The sequence below is a fragment of the Thalassophryne amazonica genome, chromosome 11 (genome assembly GCF_902500255.1).
Source record: "Thalassophryne amazonica chromosome 11, fThaAma1.1, whole genome shotgun sequence".
Taxonomy (NCBI): domain Eukaryota; kingdom Metazoa; phylum Chordata; class Actinopteri; order Batrachoidiformes; family Batrachoididae; genus Thalassophryne; species Thalassophryne amazonica.
Window position 1 is genome coordinate 27,130,283 of NC_047113.1, and position 19,188 is coordinate 27,149,470.

The following is a 19,188-nucleotide window of genomic DNA, read 5'->3' on the forward strand; positions in this document are numbered from 1 at the left end:
TCACACCAGATACTGACTGGTATCCCCCCCCAGTAAAACAAAACTGCACCTTTCAGAGTGGCCTTTTATTGTGGGCAGTCTAAGGCACACCTGTGCACTAATCATGGTGTCTAATCAGCATCTTGATATGGCACACCTGTGAGGTGGGATGGATTATCTCAGCAAAGGAGAAGTGCTCACTATCACAGATTTCGACTGGTTTGTGAACAATATTTGAGGGAAATGGTGATATTGTGTATGTGGAAAAAGTTTTAGATCTTTGAGTTCATCTCATACAAAATGGGAGCAAAACCAAAAGTGTTGCGTTTATATTTTTGTTGAGTATATACACACACACACACACACACACACACACACACACACACACACACACACACACACACACACACACACACACACACACACACAACCCAACTGTACTGATCATCTTCTAAAATTATGTGACGTTCACTCACCGCTTCCACCATCTGAGTCGTCACTATCATTGCCCTCCTCCCTGATTTTGCCTTCAGCCTTCATTCTCTCCAGGTAGGCATCATGCTGGTCATCATCTGAGTCGCTGTACTCATCAATGTTACCCTTCATGCCCTGGAAGTTTGCCACACAGTTACAATACAAAACCCAATCACTGTCAAGTAAAGCCTCGAAAGTACTGATTTTAAAATAAAATAGTAATTTTTAGTTGAAACACTCCCTTTGTCATTGTTGGGTGTTAGAAAGAAATTCAACCCCAAAACAAAACAAAGATAAACTTTCCTTTTTTCAATGACTGTATTATTATATTGCAACACAAATACACATTTTATCAAGTTAAATTTTGTGGATGTCCAATTCAGAAATGGCTAATAGGTAGGGTAATGATTATTCACTATACGCTTATCAAATAAACAAGCTCTCAAGATGGACAGAAAAAATTACAGTGCATGCGGAAAGTATTCACAATGCTTCACTTTTCCCACATTTTGTTATGTTACAGCCTTATTCGAAAGTGTATGAAACTCACACCCCCTCAAAATTCTACTCACAACACCCCATAATGACAACATGAATTTTATTTCTTGCAAATTGATTAAATAATAATAAAAAAAAAACCCTAAGAAATCACTTGTACATAAGTGTTCCCACCCTTTGCTCAATACTTTGTTGATGCATCTTTGGCAGCAATTACAGCCTATTTTAATAATTTTTATAGTGCACCTGCCGATTGCATTTCGACCATGGATCAAATACGTTTGGCAGATAACTCCACAAATATGACCAACTTAACAATCTTGTCTCAGAGCTCTGCAGACAATTCCTTTGACTTCATGCTTAGTTTGTGCTCTGACATACATTATCAACTGTGGGACCTTATATGTAGACAGGTGTGTGTCTTTCCAAATCATGTCCAATCAACTGAATTTACCCCATCTGGACTCCAATTGAGCTGTAGAAGCATCTCAAGGATGATAAGTGGAAACAGGATGCACCTGAGCTTAATTGTGAGCATTATGGAAAAGGCTGTGAATACTTATGTACATGAAAATTCAGTAAGGTATGTCTTCTATAATGTATTCCAATTCTGAAGCAGAACTCTACTAGTGTATACTAAGGTATATCTAAATATCTAAAATAAAAAAAAAAGAAGGGGAGAGTAGAATAGAGTAGAGCCACTTAGGTGCCTGGTCTTGAGAACCAGGGATGGTAGGTTGAAAAGCTTTTTTTTTTTTTTAAATCCCATGGGAACTCTTCCTACCCACCCAAGCGGCTCCAGAAATTTGACATCATGTATATAAGTGATATTTACATAATAAGGGTAACAAACAACATATACAACAACATATACAAGAAATATAGTACTACATAACATATAGGAATTACCTTCTAAAACCTAAATATTCATACAGGAGAAGATTGTATTATATGTATACCTAGTCTGTAGACTACTTGTAAAATAAATTATAGTTAGTAGGTTAAGCTATAAATATGGTTAATTTATTATAGAAACAGAAGCTATGATGTAATGTTTTAGGTATCTATCTAAAGTTCACCCTACTAGCTTACTATAGGAAGACAAAAAAAAAAAAAAAAAACATTCTGTATGCTATCTAATGGAAACCCCAAAATAGGATACTATATATTGATATCGTTTAAAGAACCTTTAAACTGAATATTAAAAATCTACACCAAGTAAAATAAATAAGTAAATCACTAAGCTAACTATAGCCAGATGAGCTACCGTTAAATTAGCAGTAAATAAACCAAATGTACCTTGCTAGCCAACAAGGTAAACAAGGCCAGTAACTAGTATATAAAGTACAATAGTGTCGTTTAACCCTAAAATAACGGTATTAACAAATACATATAAAAACAAATGTAAACAAAAGTGTGTATTAACGTTAGCGTCCCAAACAGAATGGAACCGACACGTGATTCCTTAGTTTTATTTTATTTTTTGAATAAATTTGCAAAAATCTAAAAAAAACTTTTCACATTGTCATTATGGGGTATTGTGTGTAGTATTTTAAGGAAAAAACTGAATTCCATCCTTTTTCAAATAAGGTTGTAACATAACAAAATGTGCAAAAAGTGAAGCACTGTGAATACTTTCTGGATACAATGTACGACCACCGAATACTGCATACAATGGTTGAATACAAGCAGTGACAGAAAGTGACACAAAATCTGATGGTTGCTATGCCTTGGTGCATTTCATACCGCCCACCCAGACCAAACAAAAATCACCAGATACTCAATTTGAAGCATTAAAAAAAAATCCTCAGTCTTAACTGATAATTCAATTAAATTAGATGTTAACCAAAGAGCAGTAATGGGTTTCTTGCAATACATCAACTTTTCCTCTCTCACCGCAACATCAAAGTAGCAGCCATAAAACAAGATGCCTTAACAAGGCTAAATTATCATGTCACCTTTAACACCTAAGCTCAGCTTTGTAATTGTATTAGGTGGTGGTGACATCTGCTAGCAGACAGACACACAGACAGTAAAACAGGGAGGCTCCCATTAAAGCAGTAACAGAAAATGGAAAAGCATCACTAATTATATTCATTGGCTACACCACTAACCCCATCACCAAGGCAACAGATGGATTTGTCAGCAGTGGAAAAGAGGAGGTACCTCAACTGCTTTGTCAGACAGACTGGAAAGTTTTATACGTCAGAATTACGGATAGGGCAATCCACAGTGATTGTGCGAGTTTGTGGTCATGATGACAGCCGGGTTGAGTGTTAAAGCAAACTGAAAGCTCTCAGGCCCCACACACGAGTTAGCGCAGTACAAATAAAGAGACACACACGTCACTAAGTCACACAACATGTCCACTGATTAGCTGTATACCAGGTTTATATCCAGCACCAAAATTATTGGTAAATCCAAACACAATCAGGATTATTGTATCCAATGTTTGCACACCATGCAAGCAGAAATCCTTCCACACCAATAAAAAAATCACATGCCTATTCCACGTGACGCCATGACCATACCCACCTTCTTCTACAGGTATACAAAGACAAACACACAGGACAAGGGCAACAACTTATTATCTGGGATGGAATATGTCTGACAACTAGTGTGTTATAGTTTGTAAAATGGTTGATGTTTAAAGGGAAAAACTAACATTACCTCTTTGAACCCTCTGTTTTTGATGTTGAGCTTCTTGGCATTGACAAAGTCAAACAGTTTGCCGTACTCCTCTCTAGACAGAAAGGAGAATCCAGAAGGTGCTTTTACTGAGATTGACAAGATAAGGTATCATTCTGGTGAAGCAGCAGAAATTTTTATCTTTACACTCTGACTTTGCATGTTAAATTACGGTACGACAGCCTATACGGAATCCAGGAGATAAAAGACATGCTGGTTTCAGTTTACCCACCAACTGGAGCAGACATTAACCCTTGTAGAGCAACAAATTCAATTAAAGCTGTTTTAGTTGGACGATGCTTTGAAACAGCTTCCTGCCACACTATACACCAGCAGCCTCAAACCAAGAAGGATCTACGGGTTTTTTTGTACGAATCAAATCAGCAGGTCATTTTATAGATCTGTCCCCCAAAAGTAGAGTTTATCAGTCAAACAAGGTGCTGGAAACTTTGCCTTCATTATTTCTTTTGTTTTTTTACATTTTACACAACGTCCTACTTCATTGGAACTGGGGTTGTACCTATATATGTTATACAAACAATGGATGGTAAGGAGTCCAACATAGAGAAATATTGGATGAAGAAAAGTTATACTGGACGAGGCGCAGCCGAGTCCAATATAACTTGATGGTCAACTTGCCATCCATCAATTGTTATGTTCTCCACCCCCTCCCAAATTAAGCAAACAACAAAGAGTCAAGTAAATTAGATCAATTTATTTTGTTGTGAACAGCATATGATTGATTCTGATGCGATGAATGCTTCTAAAACGTCAGTAGCGTGCTTGTCTACCTTCTTAGTGTTTTTGGCATCCTTGGAGTTCAGTATTTCCACCAGTTCCTCCTCTGTGAACTCAGCAAACCTCACTGGCAGAGGATTTTCTGCTGTTGTTGAAGTTTTTGTTGCCATTTTTTCAACCAGCATCTGTCAGCTAGTTCCTGAACTTTGTATGCCGTGCTCTGATTGGCTAGCTGTTGGCAGTAAGCTCTAACACTATTGGTCAGTGGGAACCGATCCAATATAACTTTTGGTCCTTGCCTTTTTGGATCCAACATAACTTTCTGACGCCAAGCATGCCAAAATACAGGTAAATGATGGACAGAAATGATCTTTTTTAGCATATTAAATGCATCATTTCTCACAATAGGTTTGTTTATTTAAATAAATTAAATTACTCATCACTCATCTTCAACCACTTTTCTGGGTTCGGGTCGCAGGGGCAACAGCTCTAACAGGGGACCCCAAACATCCCTTTCCCGGGCCACATTGACCACCTCTGATTGGGGGATCCTGAGGCGTTCCCAGGCCAGTGTGGAGATATAATCATTCCACCTAGTCCTGGGTTTTCCCCGGGGTCTCCTGCCTGATGGACATGCCTGGAACACCTCACACTTCACTGTCCCCTCACTCGTGAACAAGACCCCGAGGTATTTCAACTCCTTCAAATTACATTACATTAGATAAATTACAAATATTCACCTATTTCAAATTAATTGTGTAATTAAAAATGAAAACAATGAAGTCACCTCTCAATGCTGCTGAATGTGTACTGATTTCCCTGCTTGGTCTCGATCTCGAAGTCAAATGAACGTGTTGTGGTGGTGCCTCGGGCAAAGTTGACGCAGGAGATCTCCTCAAAACGGACGTGCACAGGGGGCTTGTGGACATATATGAAGCCCCTCTCTAGGGGATAAAGGAGGCCAGAGGATGCCTTGTAGGAGCATGTGATGCACTGAGCTCCAGAATGGCTAAAGGTAGAGAAGACAACTTTTAAGTAAAAGACAAAAATGTAACAGTTATATTTCAGTGGTGGTGGTTGGGGGGCGTTAATTGACAAATGTCAATTAATTAGGAAGAAAGTGTGTGGTGCAGCTGCTGGTTCCGCTGGATTTGTAGAGAAACAGGAAAAAAAGCACCATTTATGCAACACACCACAGGACAAGAAACATCTAGCGAAAATCTTAAAAAAAAAAAACAAACAGATTCTTGATGGAGCGCTTGTTTGCAAAGCACATTGACTGTTGTTTCATAAAGGGCAAAAAGAAAGAATCAAAACAGATTATCATGGCTAATCACCTAAAATCATCTCCACCACTGTTTTTGTTTTAATATGCATGCATTCCCATTTTAATTATTCTGACACAAGTACAAAGTGTACTAGCGCAGCACAATCAGTGTGCACGTGCATCGTGTTGAGGCGGTAAGGTAGAACAAACTGCAAAGGTAGAACAAACTGCAGATGTGAGTGAGTCTGACCTTTTTTTTTGCTAGAGTGGTAATAATCCAAACACAGACAGTCTGAAGCCACACTTACACAGGTGGTTTTAGCAAGGGGACTGTGGGTCAACAGCCCCAATGTGGGTTTTAAAATCACTGAATGAGAGCCACATGTGTGCAAATGTGGCTGAGCTGTTACAGAAAGTATTAAAATAAATTATAGATCATTATAAAACACTTTGATTTGGAATGTAACAAATTACCACACAGCAAGAAAAAAGAAATCCTGTATAGAAAAAAAAAAAAATGCATCCATAATAGTTTTATAATCAATCATAGCCCTCTGAATCATAATCGAGTCAAATCGTGGGGTACCTAACGATTCCCACCTTAATATACTTGCATGCATAAAATGTGTTTTGAATATGAATGTGTGATGGACAACTGCCTACCCCTGGAAGTTCCCAGGCACAGTGATTTTGCGGTTGACCAGGGCCTTCATCACCCTGCTCACCATCTCATAGAGAGACCCCGACATGTTCTTAGTAAGTTTGCCCTCAAAACGGCGTTCCACATCCTCCCTGTTAGAAAAATGGAAAAGGAGAGACTGAAGAGTAGTTTTTGGTGTGTGTGTGTATATATATATATATATATATATATGTGTGTGTGTGTGTGTGTGTCATCAACATTTGCTTCTCCTGCTGTAAACATAAACACTACGCAAAGTCTTTGGCTCCCTCTAGTGGATATGCAGAAACTTTAGATAAGACTTCACTCTCTACTGCATAAAAACTAAACATAGAGCACTTCTTTTCAGGTGTGTGCGCATTTTATAAAAAACTCCAAACAATCCACAGCCAAACACTCACTCGCTCATGTTGAGAGAGAGGACGATGTCTTCTTCTTTGGAGAAGAGGAGAATAAGGAAGTGGTAACGAGTCTGACCCTGCTTGATGGGGGGATCCAGGCTAATCTACACATATGTACAACACAGAAGAACGAGCCAATTAAACAATAACAATTTAAAAATAAAATCAAAGAAAAATCCTTAGCCCATAAAATGTACCGTATTTTCTGCACCATAAGGCGCACCAGATTATAAGGCGTGCCCTCAATTAGCGGGTAGTTAACCCTTACAAAAGGCGCACGCTAAAACATACAGTCTACAAAAAAAAGGTCACGGAAGCAAAACAGTGAGTTTATTTGAACTTTTTAACAACTTTGAACTACCAGTAATTAACAATATGGTACTCACATTATTTTTTATTATGGTTCTGTCACAAATCCATCGAAGTCCTCATCTTCTGTGTCTGAATTGAACAACTGGGCAATTTCGCCATCAAACACGCCAGGTTCCCGCTCATCTTCCCTCTCATCATCGTCGGGGTCAGTCTCGTTGCCAGGTGGCTGTTCGGCAATGATGCCGGCTTTCGCGAAAGCTTGGACAACAGGTTAAAGCAGAAACCTGAGCCCAGGCATCCACAACCCATTCACATATGGTGGCGTAACTCACCCGGCGCTGCCTCCCCGTCGTAGTGAAAGTGTGTTCGCCGTCTGTCATCCATCGCTCCCAAGCCGCTCGCAACTTCACTTTGAATGCTCTGTTTACACCAATGTCCAGTGGTTGGAGTTCTTTGGTTAGTCCTCCCGGAATGATGGCAAGCTCCGAATTAGTTTTCTTGACGTGGTTTTTTACAGTAGCGGTGAGATGGGCAAGCATGGAGTCACAGATCAGCAGGGACGGTGATGCGTGAAAAAAACCATCCGGTCTCTTTACATACACTTCTCTCAGCCACTCACTCATTTTCTCCTCTAACGACGACTCCAGCTGGAAACGTTTCTTTTGGCAGCGTCTTCCTCTTAAAAATTACCGTAGGTGGTAGTTTCTCTCCGTTACCATGGCAACCAAGAACAACAGTGAAAGCCGACTTCTCATGGCCTGTGGTGCGTATGGATACCGTGCTGGTCCCCTTCTTCTCCACAGTATGGTTCATGGGGATGTCAAAGGTGAGCGGGACCTCGTCCATGTTGGTGATGTGGTTGGGCTGGATCTTTTTTTCGGTAATCTTGTGTCTGCAGTAGGTGCAGAAGATGGCCAGCTTTTCTTTGTAATCCGCTGGGAGTTGCTGCGCCACGGTAGTCCTTGCGCGGATAGAGAGCTGGCGCCTTTTCATAAAGCAAAAGCACCAAGACGGACCTCTGTCAAAGTTTTCGATGCTCATGTCTTGTGCTATCGCTTTTGCCTTCAGCCGAATGGTGACTGTAGAGACGCTTCTCCCGGCTGTTCTTTGTTCGATGACCCATTGCTCGAGTTGGTCTTCCAACTGTGGCCACCTCGCTTTGTTTCCACGGAAACTCCGTTTGGTCTTTTTAACTTGGCGCAGTTCATTTTCTTGTTTCCTCCACTTACGTACCATCGATTCATTGATCTTGAATTCTCTCGCAGCTGCTCTATTCCCATGAACAACCATGTAACTGATAGTCTGCAGTTTGAATTGTGCCTCGTAAGCATGTCTCTTCGCTAGTGCCATTTTCGGGGGTCCTTAGACAAACAAATGTTGTTTTGCAGGATACCTGTAGTATAACTACCGGAGGAGTGGCGGAGGTAAGTGTACGTACCACGGACTCACGGACTCTTCTCTGATTGGTTTATCGCTGGCAGCGTCCGTACTCTACGCTACCAGCGTACGTACTTTACGTATTACGTAATGTTCTCTGATTGGTTTATCGCTGCCAGGGTATGTACTCTACGCTGTATTACGTCCCTGTGTCAGCGGGAAATGGTCTGATATTCCGACGGTCAAAGAAAACGTTGGTCGTTTTTACAGATTTTGGAATTCAGTGCGCACATAAGGCGCACCGGATTATAGGGCACACGGCCGATTTTGTGAAAATTTAAGGCTTTTAGGTGCGCCTTATGATGTGGAAAATACAGTAACTATAAAGTGAAGAATCAAAAACAGGTCTGTCAGAAAGAGAAAATCCAACTTACCACAAAGAACATCTGCCTCTGGTCCTTGTGCGGTAGCAGGAATAGACGAAGGACGGTAGTATAGGGAATCTTGTAGTCAAAGGTCTTACCGTGAAGGTGGAGGAAGGTGGGGTAGATGCGTATGTCGTATCTGAAAAAACGAAATTCAAGCGGGTAAAAAAACCTGGCTAACCAATATAGGCATACTACACCGGTAAAGTAATTGCAGTGTTTGTTGTCCCTGGAAATCAGTGACCCAAGGTTATATGCTGCACTCACTTGGGGGTGGTTGTAGGAGTAATAATATATCAATTGTTGTCAATTATTATTTAAATGTGAAATTTCCATAAAATAGGGAAAAAAGGAATAATTTTTCTTTAAGAAGTTCTTGCACAACTCCACATATCTTTGAACACAAAGTTTGAATTTTGGTCTGAAGTATGCAGTGTTCCAACAATACAATCTGAATCAATGTCACTTTGTTCTAGAGTGGTGTGCACATCTCTTATTTTGCCTGAAACTGCTGAGAGCTCCTGAATGACATGTTGCCAAAAATGTGTTGCCAGTTGTGCTTGTTTGAGCAGATCTTCACCATGCATTGTATAAAAACAATGTTAAGAACACTTAAAAAGTTGTTCTACAATAATGGGATAATATGAATGAGGACATGAGTGTATGTGTGTTGTTCTACTACCGTCCTCTGGGTGTAAGACATTGCAGCTCCTTGAAGATACACACGGCGTCTCCGGTAGCCTGAATCACATCAGCCTTCGACAGCACATTCTGAGCAAAAGCCTGAAGGCAAACACACAGTTTGTGTATACGAAAAACAAATTCTTTTAAAAAGTACATTACTGACACACACACACACACACACACACACACACACACACACACACACACTGACGCATTCACAAACATAAAAGGTGCAAACTTCTTCAAGTTCAATCTTGACCTAGTCACAGAATATTCCGTTTTCAATAAACCCCATTACATTCATTATTTAGATAAAAACTAATGGTTGTCAAGACTGGAGAGGAACTGCCAATACGTCAGCTGAATTCACCTCCACAGGGTCTTGCCGTTCATCAGCCTGACTAGGTGGGACATAGAATCGGACCTCCATGAGGGAGACCTCAGCGTCATCGTTCTGGTGAAACTCGAGAGTGACCTCGTTTTTCCCAGTGGCACACTGGGAAACGTTGGACAGCGGGATTTCAAACGCACTGCTGTCACTGATGTCAAATGATAACAGTGGGCCTGTGGCAGGACAGAGGATGGGAAACGAGTGGATGGACTAAGTTCATCTGCAACATTTCTCAACTTCTTATAATTTTTTTAACAGCTCTTGTAGCATACAACAAGTGCCTAACTTCACACAAAAACAGTGTATGCGATTACTCAACATCCAAATGCTAATCCTGTAGTGGACATTATGGTTGACTCCCCCCCTTTCTTTTTACCTGAGAACTTGGCTGTGCCCCAGTTCCAACCCTTCACACACATATCCTTCTCTGCCAGTTCCACTTTGTAGTTAGCCTTGAAAAACTCTGAGATCTTCTCAAAGTCCTAATGGATGAAGGTGAAAGGAGGACAGGGGAAAACATGAAATCAGAGAAAGATGTTGGCAAGTTTGTAAATCAGACAGTTTAAATTTGAGATTCAAAACAAGATCCACAAGTGGTAAAAAGAAAGAAAAACTTGCAAGTTAATTAATCACAACACAATTATAGCCAGCCTGCCACTCGGACCTCGAGGGATTAAAGGAGATGAAGGTAATCCATCGCGCTCTGCCCACCGCTGCTGACAATCAGCCTGTTTATTTATCCTGGGGTCTGTTTACAACATCAGAGGATGCACAGAGGGGCAAACACGTGGTCAACGTCACATGCACACAAACAGGCTCTGTCTTAATACACACACATGTGGAAGTGATTGTGGTGCGCAAGTCTGTGTGTGTGCATGTCGAAGAGAATGAGACTGTGGGAAACTGAGTTTACGCACCTGGATATCTGCCTGTCCATAAGGTTATTACAGCCAATTAGAGCCCGGAGTCCGAGTGTGTGAACACAAGTTCACCTCGTGTGTTTGCTGAGATTAAGACATCGTTTAGAAGTAAGTGCGTGTATGTGCAGATGGACAAACGATCATGTGCAGAGACGGGTTGTGCTCATTCACAGCCACCTGATCTGGCTGTCTGTGTTGTGTTCTTGTCTCCTCATTAATGTTTAGGCAGAATTGTTGTTGATTACATCATTTAAATCAAAACAAACACAGACCCCCCTCTGTCTTTTATAACCAAATTTCTCAACCCTTCTCATCCAAAAGCCTTCAAAGTCTCCTCTCAGTTGTCTGTATCAAGCGGATGCGTAGGTTCAATGCCACATTAAATAAACAGTGACATCTAGGACCATTTAGAGTCTATATTTTAAAGAGAGACAAACGCCCATAACGTCAGACAACGAAGATCAGTTGTACAACAATATCCCAGGCAGGAATTCTGCATCTTGCTCAAAGACACTACAGAAGGGCAGATGTATCAGTGTGTCTACTGCGCTCGCCAGAGGCTAAGCCGTCAGCCAATTCTCAATTACTGAAACCGGCTGAGGGATAATAAACAATGATCTCATGGCCCATACTCTGGGATGAGAGGATCCATCTCCAAAAATATGCTGATTAACCCCAGGAGACGCTTTTCGAAGCCACAGACTGCAGGTTATGCCCGGTCCTCATTTGCGCACAGTCTCAGTCATTTACTTGCGTGCTGACATTCCCCATATACTCAGCACAGCAGGGGAAGGGAAAAAATGGTGATAAAAAACAAACTCAACCCGGACTTTTTTCCTTCGTCTGTCCTCTGAGCCAAATTGTTTCAGCGGATTGATATAAACACTGACTCACATGAACACATGATTACAGTGTTTATGGAACACACATGCTAGCACTGGTTTCCCTCATTAATCCCATTAGGAGCTTTGAGGAGAAGAGTCTTTCACATATTTCTGATGGCAACACGAATACACTAGTGGTGGCCATTTTGCAAGATGGTAGCGTTTTTCCATGACATGGGATGGAAGTTGTTTATTCCCCCTTGTATTAGAGCCCTTGTCATAAACAGCACTGAACAAGGCAGCACTGTGTAATATTCCAGTGTTGCCTTGATCTCTTCCGAGTACGGTAACAATTATTTCCCAGAAACAGAAAATACAAGCAAGAACAAAGTCTATGTTGATGTATTGCAACAGAAAAACTACAGCCAATGTCATCAGCTGAAAGAGATGATCCCAAATCTGCACACAAACTGGATGAGTGTTTTTAGCAAATGACGTGTTTAAATAAGCCTTTTAAATATTTAATAAGCTTTCACAAAACAAACTGCTTTATTGACTACAAACAAGATAAACTACAAGGGCAATCCATAAAGTGCGCAAAGCAAGGCCCAAAACAGTCAAACTTACACGCTGTTGGGGGAATTCCTCATATATCTCCCCATGTGTCTGGAATTTGTCAAATAAAATAAACTCAACAAAGATTTTAAAACCAGTCTTGCAAAAGACAGGTTTAAGTATACTACTATACATACATACATACTCTATATGTATGTATGTATATTTATCAGATATTGATTCAGGAATGGAGTAACCAACCATCAGCCACCTCCTGTACTGGATGAGATCAAACTGTATGCCAAGAGTGAGTGAGACATTGACTCAGTGATCCAAACGGTGGCAAAGAGAGGGAAGGTGATCCAAACTGAGGGGGTGGAGTTGCCAGAAGGCAGGATAGGGGAGATAATACTACTCATACTACTACTGCACCTCCAGTCACCAGTCTGTAAAGCTCCTGAAGTTTGCAGATGATACAACCCTCATCAGACTCATCTCTGATGGGGACGAGTCAGCCTACAGACAGGAGATTGATCACCTGGTGTTCTGTTGCAGACAGAACAACATGGACCTCAATGCCATCAAGAAAGTGGAGATGGTTGTTGACTTCAGAAAGGCCCAAGTCCTGGCCAACTCCATCACCCTGTGTGTCTCCCCAGTCGCCACTGTGGAGTCCTTCCTTTACCTGGGGATCACTACCACCCAGACCCTCAAGGGGGAACTGAATGTCAGCTCTCTCACCAAGAGAGCACAACAGATTGTAAATTGTAAATACGTTAAAATTGCATGCATGACAACTAAATGAAAACATTTATTTCCGTTGTTGTCCATTTTAAAATCAAATGACAAAATAGAAATAATAATAAAATATCAATAATACTTATAATAATAATAATAATAATGATATTACTGTGTGAATATAACAAGAACCTAAACAATTTATGAATACATTAAGACAGTAAATGAACATAAAATAATTATGTAGATCAAGTCAGTAGCATGTTACTGACTCACTGTTATCCTACGTACAGAGAATATCTGTTTCCTCTCTGTCTTTTCCACCAGCTTGTCTGCTTAAGACAGTCTTAGGCTTCTTAAAAGTTCTCCTCACTACTCTTACCAGTTTGGCACCTTAGGTGCTCTCTTAAGGCCTATGGTGCTTTGCAGACAACTTTCATCTTACCAAGGAAAAAATTCTAAGAAACGTCTAAGAACTCTAATATTTTTCTCAGAATCCGGGTGTTAAGCACTGACGTAACGCATCACGTGATAAATCTGTTTCCAGGTCCAAAGACCTGCAAGTTTACAATTAAAGTTACGTCTGTATGATCCTTTTAAGGATCTACAGTTTAAGTTTAGTTTATGTTTACAGTGTGTGCAAACCTCCGTCCCTCCCTTCTCCGCCTCTACCTCTGTTAACCGCATTTGTCTGTTTCTAAGGTAAGAACACTTAATAAAACTTTTTCTTTTAATTTATATATTTTGTTATGCACAGGTAAAATATACATGTCTGTTTGTTAATAAAAAATATATTTATTACAATAAACAGGACGTTAAGTTGCAAACTTCACTCTCCCCCTGAACGACAGGAAACGATCGCAGCTCACAGCAACTCCCATAGAAAATAACGGAGAAATGGCCTGAGTTTCTGCTATTTTTACATAAAATAAACACAACAACATCTAAAAACCCAGTTAATATATCCAGGAGCGTTTTAGGCACAATATACAAGAGTTTTATGTTACGATGTTAATGTTGTTGTCCGTGTGCAACGGTTTAAGTGCAGCCTGATCAGAGCGTCTCAGTGCAGTTCTCAATGTTAATGACAGCGTGCCTTTTTTGTTTGGACCCGTAAGTTGAAAATAACATGATGCGTTACGTTACACTTAACTTAGTCCAGATCTATAGAGACAGGAATCTACCACAGCTGACCACCCAAGTTGTAGGTTGTGCAAATGTGCCCCAGAGACAGTCCATTACATAGTAACAGGATGCAAGATGTAAAGTGGGACAGCGTACACTGAGAGGCACAACTAAGTGTGGGGAACATCTATGCCACATACGGATTAGACATCCCCAAGTCCCAATGGGAGGCGCCACCAAAGGTGGTTCAGAATGAGAGGGCTAAGTTCCAGTGGGACTTCAAATTCCAGACAGACAAGCAGCTGCTGGCCAACCAACCAGATATAGTGGTGTTTGACAAAGAAAACCACAGTTGTGATCTAGAGCAGTGTTTTTCAACCTTTTTTGAGTCGCGGCACCCTTTTTATATTTACAAAATCCTGTGGCACACCACCAACTAAAATAATATTATAATGCTATTACCTCTGGTTTTGCGCAAACCCCAAATATCGCAATAGAAAATCGATACAGAAAACACCGCATTTCGAAAATCCTCAAGCATTTTGCGCTCTGATCTCAAGTAGGGCTGTCACGATTAGAAATTTCTGGAGACGATTAATTGTCAGACAAATAATTGCGATTGACAAATATATTGTCTATTTTTTTTTCTTTTTTTCCCCTTCTTTATATTCTACTATTGTAGTATAATTACACAACTCTGGAAGAACGTTTGGCTTCTGTGAGTGGAGAAACTGGGAATGGTGCAACATTTTTATTTTTATCTTCATTTTACATACAGTCCCAACTTTTTCTGATTTGTGGTTGTTTCTGTTGCATTTCTGAAACTGTTTCTCCTCATCAGTCACGTTTTGTGCTTAAACACTGCATTAAGCTCAAGACTGAACAAATAAATACCTTTGGAAAATAACAGCTGTTAAAGTTCAGAGTTCTCACCTGCTTTTTGTGATCTGTGCGTCTGAACATTTTTTTGTGTATCTCAGTTCATTCATATATTCTCATTTTTTAAATATGTTTTTAAAGATATTTGACCGTTTATTTCATCTCATGATCTCATAAATTCAGCATACGACGCGCACATGGTGTCAACAGGACAGTAACGGCAGAATCACACCTTTAGAGAAAGTTCAGAGAGAAGTAAAAGCTTCACGTTTTCGTTTTGTTAACATGTTCACTCCATTTAAAATCCTCTCTCTGCTCCGTGCTCGCTGCGCACTGAACGTGTCGCGCCTGCATTCAGGAATCTCCCTCACCCACCCCCTCCCCTCCCTCACCCACCCCCTCCCTCGCAGTCTGCAGCTTGTTAACTCCGTGCACACACAGGCACAGACACACACACCGACAGCTCCGCATTTTAGACGGCTTTTGAAGGAGACGGCACTGTTTTAATCGGCCGTCAGCCTCCTTGTTATTGTCCCGCCTTAAGACGAGAGCGAGGCTGCAGCACAATGACGTCAGATTCTGAGTCGTTTTATGCTTTGTGGATAAAATAAATAATTCACGGTAATCGCGAATATGAAAAATACCCACGGCACCCCTGACGATCGATCACGGCACCCTAGGGTGCCGCGGCACCCCGGTTGAGAATCACTGATCTAGAGGATGACATTTTTCGGGAATTCCCGTGGGTCATGTGATTCCTGCGGGATTCCCGCGGGATGGGAGTCAAAATGTTATCAATCCCGTGATTGGGATGGGACAGGAATAAAAATGAACGGGAGCGGGAATGCCAAAAATAGATGATGATTTTCATCTATTTAATGCCGCGTTCACACCGGGCGCGATCAGACGCTACAAATTCGCAGGGGTTGCGTGGCGACGGATGCGCCTCCTTCGCCCGGTGTGTCGCTCTGCTTTTGCTGTGAAAATTCACCCTGGTGCATCATCAAATAGGAGGAGCTTCCATTCCACTCGCCGACTCCGGTTGTCAGTCAAGTTAACATGACAGACCTTGATCACACGGAGCGAGTTGTTGTGGAAAGCTCCCAATACAGAGAGTATCATTATTTGGTGCAGGAGCTGAGTCTGGATGACGGCTGCTTTCAGTGGTCCTTCCACCTCTGCAGGACCCAGTATGAGGATCAACTGTCCCGTTCACGCGCGCACATGTAAACAAAACAAAACAAAAAAAAAAAAAAAAAAAAAAAAAACTCAGCTGCTTGCTGCAGCTCGCTCTTCCACCAAAAAACTCTGTCATAATTGTGTTTAGAAACCAGTCACCATTTGTTTTATTATACATCTGTGTAGTTAATAAGTAAAATAATCTCCAAGGTCGATTCCCTTGCGCGTGCACGTAACATAAAAAGAAAAAGAAACTCCGCTCCTGCTGCTCGCTCCAAAAACTCTGTCATAATTGTGAAATAAAGGACAAAAGAGACATAAGTCCTGCTCACAGGCTGCTACCAGAGACAGGACATGTTCACATCTTCAGTCAAACTCCAGACATCTCCACGTCACTATTCAGTCCCTGATTGGTCATCACGGCGCGAGACATACGGGAGTGGGACTTATTTTGAGTGGGAGCGGGATGGGATTGGGAGTCATCTTTACAGGAGTGGGACGGGATGGGATTTTTTTTTTTACTCCAGTCCAGGAAGGGGACAGGATGGGATTTTTTTTTCTGGGAGCGGGATGGGACGGGAGTGAAAATCCACTCCCGTGTCATGCTCTATTTTGATCTATGTGGCAATAGGCATATTCGAAGATGCTTGGGGCACTATGGTAGGTCGCTTGTGCGCACGCGCAGCTTTTGCGATACCCAGATGTAAAAGTTGGGACCTGGGCAGCTTTTGGCTATCCAGAGCTCAGAAGTCCGGGTCGCTGCTATGGGACATTTATGCCACAGAAATTACAGATCACGCTTAAGTTTGATCAGTCTTTCGAAAGAATTAGATCGTAGACATGCCTGGGTATAACTGTTGGGCATCTGACTCCAAATCGGATACAGGGAAACAAAAAATGATTGACAAGAAAACAGCATGGATCACTTCAAAGCATTACATTTCACCCATTTCCACACAAACCTTGTCAAGCTAAACTAATATCTGAATGGGTGAAGATGTGCCGTAGGACCAACAAGAGCCAACTTACGTAAGAACAACTCGCCACTGTGGACAGCAGTTCTACATTGTTGGTATTCCTGTTCGTGATCGTCATCTTTTCTCCCAGGCAGGTCAATCTCATTCGCTCTCTTCACCAAATCTAACAGCTCCTGCTTTCTGTAACTCGTGGTTGAAACATTCTTATCTTTTAAATACTCAGATGCTTTTAATTGTCTGTTTTTCAGCCATGGCATTACTTCACCTACTGAACCATAGGTTTAAAATGCCGCCGTGGCTTATTGTGCCCGCCCAGGCACGCTGCTAGGTTGGCAGTGCATGCGCACAAGTGACCTACCGCAGCGCCCCTTGCATCTTTGAATGTGGCTATCCCAGCTGACAGCAACATTAGAAATAAGGAACATGAGAAAACAGAGAAGCACCAAGGACTGAAGGAGCAACTGGAGGTGATGTGAAGGAAAAGTCCAAATGGTCTCTGTAGTAACAGGAGCACTACGAGCTGTAACCCCCAAATTGGAAGAGTGGCTCCAGCAAATTCCAGGCACAACATCAGAGGTCTCTGTCCAGAAGAGTGCAGTCCTAAAAACATCTAAAGAAACTGCACAGAACCCTCAAACTCCCAGACCTCTGGTAGAGGACCGAGCTTGAGGAACACACATGCCACACTCCCCAAAAGTATAATTTCTTACCTGGTACTCCTAATACATATATATCACAAAGTATGAGGTTAATGGAAATTGTGAACAGCGGTTATTGCACACTTTGTATTCCAAACACAGTGAATACTGCACAGATAATAAAGTCTATATTGCACATGTAGATCAAAGAGATGTTGCACCAATGACTGTTATTTCAAAAGGAATAAAATGTTGCACATTAGGTTTTAGTTGTGTGATAAATACTGAACAGTAGATTCTGGTTGTGAACAGTCCAGTCTCTGAGTTCAGGGATGCCATCAGTCTGACTGTGGCCAGAAAAAACTTTTATGGAATCAAGTTCTGTGTGTAATGATGCTGTCTGCTCTACTTTTCCTCAGGCTGTAAGCTGTGTGTTTGGGCCTGAGGAGAAGATGGGCAGGGTGGTGTGGGTCCCTGATAATGTGCCCTGTTCTTGCATCATTGTCTGTAAATTTAACCCATTGATGGAAATTCAGTCCTTATAAAGACTGACTTCTGATGGACAAGTTTGTTAACTCAATGAAAGCACCAGTATTCAACTTGATTGAGGACAACAGCAAACCCAGACACTCCAACTTCTCACTCAGCTTGAGTGTGAAGTCAAACTGCCACTGACCATACAGACTTTACATCATTGAAGAAGGAGGCACATATTAATATCCAGAAATTAGCAAACTTTTCTTCTGAAGGCCCATCAGAACCTCCAAGTAAAGAACTAGAGACATCAAACAGAAATGAGATCATCCACCTTCAAGAGAGCATTCCATCACCATATGCTTAAAGACTGATGATTCAGACAGAAAACATTGCTGCAAGATTTTTTAAAAAAGGCAACTGGTCATGGTGATGGAGTGCTTAAATTGTGGATGATGTCTCACCTCTATATGATGTGTCCAACTCCTTCAGCAGATCCTTAGTTGTGATCCTCAAACTCCTGGGTGTTAATTTGAGACTCCTTCCTCAATGATATGAACAAATGAACAAGCCTTTGTTCCTCAATGAACAAAGACTATCTGGTGCAAAACTTCTTACATGTTTGTATAATAAATGGTACAGATATTTGTAACACCATGAATGTTTTGAGATGCTTCAAAATATGAATTTGACTTGTGGAGATGCTCGCATATGTAAAATGTTGGTCCACTGAAAATCTGCATGAATTAAAGCTGAAATAAATCTAACTTCTATTACTTTTTTCTAAATAAATTTATACGGAAATAAAACAAGCATAAAATGGAATATAGGCTTGAGATGAAAACTGCGTTTGAAAGTTTTAACTAGCCTTTTTGAAAACTCTTTACAGAACATACTCACCGTGTCTCTGAAGCCGTCATACTTGTAGACGTGTCCTGTGCTGGTGGCCAGTTTGACGCCATGACC

The 19,188-nt window shown here is 41.2% G+C and overlaps 1 protein-coding gene across 1 annotated transcript in view; it reads right to left on the bottom strand.

The window, feature by feature from the left end:
- The window catches only part of ssrp1a (structure specific recognition protein 1a), a 40,869-nt gene that overhangs the window by 13,926 nt on the left and 7,755 nt on the right, over positions 1–19,188 (bottom strand). The window contains 10 exon segments of the mRNA XM_034181290.1: positions 456–588; positions 3,622–3,694; positions 5,165–5,386; positions 6,308–6,436; positions 6,725–6,828; positions 8,848–8,977; positions 9,521–9,621; positions 9,893–10,086; positions 10,290–10,395; positions 19,123–19,188. The exon segment at positions 19,123–19,188 is cut by the window's right edge and continues 120 nt beyond it. Coding sequence (XP_034037181.1) covers positions 456–588; positions 3,622–3,694; positions 5,165–5,386; positions 6,308–6,436; positions 6,725–6,828; positions 8,848–8,977; positions 9,521–9,621; positions 9,893–10,086; positions 10,290–10,395; positions 19,123–19,188 — 1,258 coding nt within the window.